This window comes from Pinus tabuliformis, chromosome X, assembly GCF_031772625.1.
Source record: "Pinus tabuliformis cultivar Carrire ecotype Pingquan chromosome X, CPIR1, whole genome shotgun sequence".
NCBI lineage: Eukaryota > Viridiplantae > Streptophyta > Pinopsida > Pinales > Pinaceae > Pinus > Pinus tabuliformis.
The window spans coordinates 175,040,290-175,045,258 of record NC_142308.1 but is presented as its reverse complement, the minus strand read 5'-3'; the positions used below and the strand labels follow the sequence as shown (position 1 = coordinate 175,045,258).

General features: G+C 46.4%; 1 protein-coding gene across 1 annotated transcript; it reads left to right on the top strand.

Moving 5' to 3' along the window:
- The first annotated feature begins 285 nt into the window (after nucleotides 1–285).
- On the top strand, nucleotides 286–4,581 carry LOC149139018 (uncharacterized). The gene is made up of 2 exons (XM_089450559.1): nucleotides 286–510; nucleotides 1,372–4,581. Exons 1-2 carry the CDS (start codon nucleotides 286–288, stop codon nucleotides 4,579–4,581), a joined length of 3,435 nt encoding a protein of 1,144 aa, XP_089306685.1.
- The last annotated feature ends 388 nt before the right edge of the window (nucleotides 4,582–4,969 follow it).

Here is a 4,969-nt window from a genome sequence, read left to right as displayed (position 1 = left end):
GGAGATGGTCATCTCCAAAGTCTACCAACAACAGCAGTTAGGGATTCAAGCAGGCAGCACCTGGGATGGCAGACTGCGTCCAAAGGATTTTAAAAAAAGAGGTAGGAAAACAGTCCTGCAAAGAACAATAGAGCTTGGAGAAGTCCTTGTGGATTCAGGACATTATGCGAAGCTTACGAAATACTTCAGTCCCTCTCAACCTAGTTATCAATGAAGCTCATCTCCTGGAATCTTAGAGGCCTTAACGGCCCTGCAAAATACAGAATGCTCAAAAACATGATAAAAATGGAGAAGCCGCACATATGCTTTTTTCAAGAAACCAAATGTAATAGTGATACTCTGGGACGAATACTCTCCAAAGCCTGGCCGGGCTGCCATTCGGTGACGGTGGACGCGACTGGTGCCTCGGGAGGGCTTGCCATAGCATGGAATACTCAAGCTATCACTATAACGGACTTCCATGCAAGCCATCATCTCATTCAAGCAGCCTTTCACATTATAGGCACTCAGGTACACGGGAACTTATCCAATGTTTACTTCCCACAGGATGGAGGCAGTAAAAAAACACTCCTCGACACCATCGAGGCTCTCAGTAATAGCAGACATCATCCTCTCTGGATTGTGGCGGGAGATTTTAACATGATCACCCGACTAGAGGACAAAATTGGGGGAAGAACCAGATTGGAGCCTGAAGTGGAACACTTCAAAGATTTCATCCTAAATTCCTCCCTTATTGACCTGCCCTTTTGTAATGGTATCTACACTTGGAGCAATCACAGGAAAGGGAAGCATCAGATTGCCTCCAAGTTGGACCGATTCCTGATATCGGACAACACAGTACACATCGGGGGAGATTTCAATGCGGAGATTCTAGCCCACTCTGGGTCAGATCACTGGCCAATCGCCCTTCAATGGCAAAGACCAGGGAATAGCACCAGGAGGCCATTTCGATTAGAAAAATTCTGGTTTACCCACCCAGCATTCAAGGACTTCGTCAAAACTACTTGGGCCTCCTTTGTTCCTCCAGAAGGCACCAAAATGTTCATTCTCCAGCAGAAGCTAAGGTACCTAAAAAGTCACCTCAAACAATGGAACAAGGAGACCTTTGGGAACATCTTCGAAGCCCAACAACATCTCAATCAGGAGCTCAAGCTTCTCCACCAAGAGGTCATCAATTCAGGGCATACAGAGGCTACACTTGAGAAAGAAAAGCACATCTACAATCAACTCGAGGAAAGAAGAAAACAAGAAGAAATTTACTGGAAACAGAAATCAAGGGTGAGATGGCTCAAAGAAGGAGAGCGTAATACCAAATTCTTCCACAACACTACAGTGCAACGAAGAATGCACAACAAAATCTCATTCATCCAGAACCAGGCAGGACATAAAGAGGAGGAGCATGAAAAAATTGAGGAAACCCTCCTCAATCATTTCAAACAAGTCCACCAAGAACAAATAGAGGATCGGACAGCAGCGATAGAGAAAATCACGAGCAATATTCCCAGGTTAATAACGGAGGAGCAAAACGATCTGCTCATGAGCCCGATTCTCAGCCACGAGGTGGACGAAGCAATGGCGCAACTTAAAGAAGGTAAGGCTCCTGGTCCTGATGGCTTTACCACTGATTTTTTTCATGCTTTCTGGGACATGATTAAGGTAGAGGTCTGGCAAATTGTGGAAGAATCTAGAGCCCTTCGATGGATGCTACCCTCCCTAAACTCTACCTTCATCACTCTTATTCCCAAAGAAGAGAACTCCATCACGCCCGACAAATTCAGGCCGATAGCCCTATGCAATGTACTCTACAAAGTCATTACCAAAGTCATAGCCAACAGGCTCAAGTCCCTTCTCCCTCTAATCATCTCTCCTGAGCAATCAGGATATGTGGAAGGTCGTCAAATAATGGATGGTATAATGCTCTCCCATGAGATCCTTCACTCTCTCAAGCTCTCCAAAAAAGCAGGCATGTTACTCAAGCTTGACCTATCCAAAGCTTTTGACAAACTCAGCTGGGCCTATATTCAGAACATGCTGAGGGCCTTCGGCTTCTGTGCCACTTGGGTAAGATGGATAATGAGCCTCATCTCCTCCTCTCACTTTTCCATTCTTGTCAATGGTCTGCCTTCCCACCCCTTCAAGCCCTCCAGAGGAATCAGGCAAGGGGATCCTTTATCCCCCTTCTTATTTGTAATAATGGCGGAAGGCCTAGGTCGGCACATCAAGCAAGCTAAGCAAGACAATCATATTCGGGGTATCTCAATCCACAACTCCCCTGCTTCCACCCACCAGCAATTTGTGGATGATACCATGCTGTATGGCCATCCCTCTGCTCAGGAAGCCTCTTGTCTGAAATCTTTGCTTAATGACTTCTCCAATGCCTCAGGCACCCAAATCAACAGCATGAAATCCGAAATTTTCTTCTTCCATACCCCTCCCTCTGTTAAGCGGGCTGTCTCTCGCATTCTGGGTTTTCAATCGGCCTCTCTCCCTTCCACCTACCTAGGAGCGCCTCTCACTGCCTCTGCCATAAAGCAACCAGCTTGGAGACGTCTTATTGAGAAAATGGAAGGCAAACTGAATCAATGGACTCACCGCTCCCTCAACTTAGCAAGTAGAGCTGTGCTCCTCAAAGCCATCCTTCAAGCCATGCCCCTTTACTTGTTCTCCATCCTTGCTGCTCCAAAATGGGTCCTGAAAAGGCTAAGAAACTTACAGCGTAATTTTCTTTGGGGAAGTTCAGCTACCAATCATAAATGGGCGCTTGTCAAATGGGATACCACCAGCAAGCCCAAGCACAAAGGTGGAATTGGACTCCGAGACCCTGAACACAGTAATATCATTATGACCGCCAAAATCTGGTGGCAATGGTTAACTAATCCGGACAAACCATGGGCCAGAATTTGGATTGCCAAGTACACCAACAATATGCCGCACACAGAGCTTATACGATTCACCCCCACAGGTACAGGTTCACTCATCTGGAATTCAGCAACGCAGCATCATCAATTGATTCAGAAACATAGTTTCTGGGAAATAAGGAATGGTCATCATGCCAGATTCTGGCAAGATGCATGGAACCAACTTCCCAAACTTTCCAATGTACTACCAGCAGTTATTATTCCAGAAGGGCAAGAGCAACAGCAAGCCACAGTTCACCAATTCTGGAATTCGGACACGGGTAGCGGCTTCAGGAAATGGCTTGCCAGCAACCAAATAATAACCACCAACAATCCGCAGGAAGCAGAAGCCCTTAGCTCTGAATTGGCAAAAAGAAGAATTAAGCACAACAGCAGTGACGACATCCTCAGATGGGGTTACCTCCCCAAGGGCGCTTACTCCACCTCTGAAGCCTACAATCTTTTGGAAGACCCTCCCATCAATCCTGATCCTTTATGGTCCAGGATATGGAGCTTCAAAACTTGGCCCAAAATTAATCACTTTTTATGGCTGGTGGGACATAAAAAAATTCTCACATGGGATAAATTGCAAAAACGCAACTTCCATGGGCCCTCAGTCTGCTACAACTGCTTTCAGAATGAGGAAACATTACAGCATCTTCTAGACTCATGTCCGTTGGCTACTCAACTATGGGAGAAGATAGAATTTAGGAGTCAAAGACGTTGCAGAGAAATGGGAAACATAATAAACACCATAAGGCAATGGTCTAAAAGCCCTTACAAAAGTGGCTTGCTTAATCATCTGTGGAATCTAATCCCAGGTTTTCTCCTTTGGAACATTTGGAAGGAACGGAATAGGCGCATCTTCAAAAACAACAGCTTGAATAAGGAAGACATATGGAACAGCATGCACGCCAACATCCAAGAGACCATGTCACTGAAATCCTGGACCCAGCAAGATCTCCCAACGGATGATAATGAGAAAAACATATTATCTAATTGGGGACTGCAACTGACTCAAGAACCAATCTCTCAGAGGGCAGCAAATAACAATGATAAGGGAAAGGTAAATTGGGAAGCCCCGCCTTTCCATTCATACAAACTTAACTTTGATGGCGCTTCTAAGGGTAATCCAGGACCTGCAGGATTTGGAGGAGTCATCAGAGATCACCTAGGAACTCTGCATCAACTCTACTTTGGCAATATAGGTTGGGATACCAATAACTCAGCAGAGTTGGAGGGCATGTGGCAAGGTCTTCTCACTGCAAGGAGACACAATCTTCAACCACTGATTGTGGAGGGGGATTCCCAAATACTAATAAACATGGCTATTCGAATCCAAAATGGGTCGAAAGCTAGGAAAATCGCCAACAGTTGGAGACTAGAGGCCAGACTCAGTAGCTTGGCGGAGGAAATAGGCAACTTCAATGCCATCTCTTTCAATCATACCAGAAGGGAAGGCAATAAAGTGGCTGATCTTCTAGCCAACATAGGGGTTGATTCAGATAGAGCCATTCTTGAGGGACAACTGAACATCATCCCAACTAATTCAAGGAAGCTGGAATGTGAGAATCTCATCCTCAGAGACAAAGAGACCCCGGATGCGGGTGGCGGGACGGCAACAATGGGCAGGCCACATGCCATGCATGGGCTGCCCCGTGTAAACAATACGGCCTCCATATGAAGGCCGTCAACCTGAACTGGAACCCTCTGCTGCGTTTAATGGAGTTAATGGTGAGGGAGGTAGGTTTATGGGGTTGTACAGAGCACTTAATGCGCGCCTGCATCGAGAGCAAGAGGCAGAGCATATCAAGAGCAATGGCGGTTGCTGGGAATGTTTGTCGAAAGAATTTGGGGAAAGAAGGAATTGCAGAGAGCCGAGGCGGTGGCAGCTCCATCTGCTTCATCGTCTGGTGTCTAGGGATTACCATTGCCGCCATAGCCTCTCTGGTAACTGGTCCTGTAGCTGGAAGCATTTGGCTCAATTGCTGGGTGAGAAACGGAATTGGTCCACCCCGCAACCAAGGAATAAGTCTCAGAGAGGAAATTGGGCAACAGAGAAGGATTGGGGA

What these genes read in the sequence shown, in the direction of transcription:
- LOC149139018 (XM_089450559.1), top strand. Translation starts at nt 286, where the DNA reads ATGGAGAAGCCGCACATATGCTTTTTTCAAGAAACCAAATGTAATAGT. An exon ending in TTCACATTATAGGCACTCAG is followed by an intron (nt 511 to 1,371) that starts GTACACGGGAAC and finishes TCATTCATCCAG; the next exon opens with AACCAGGCAGGACATAAAGA.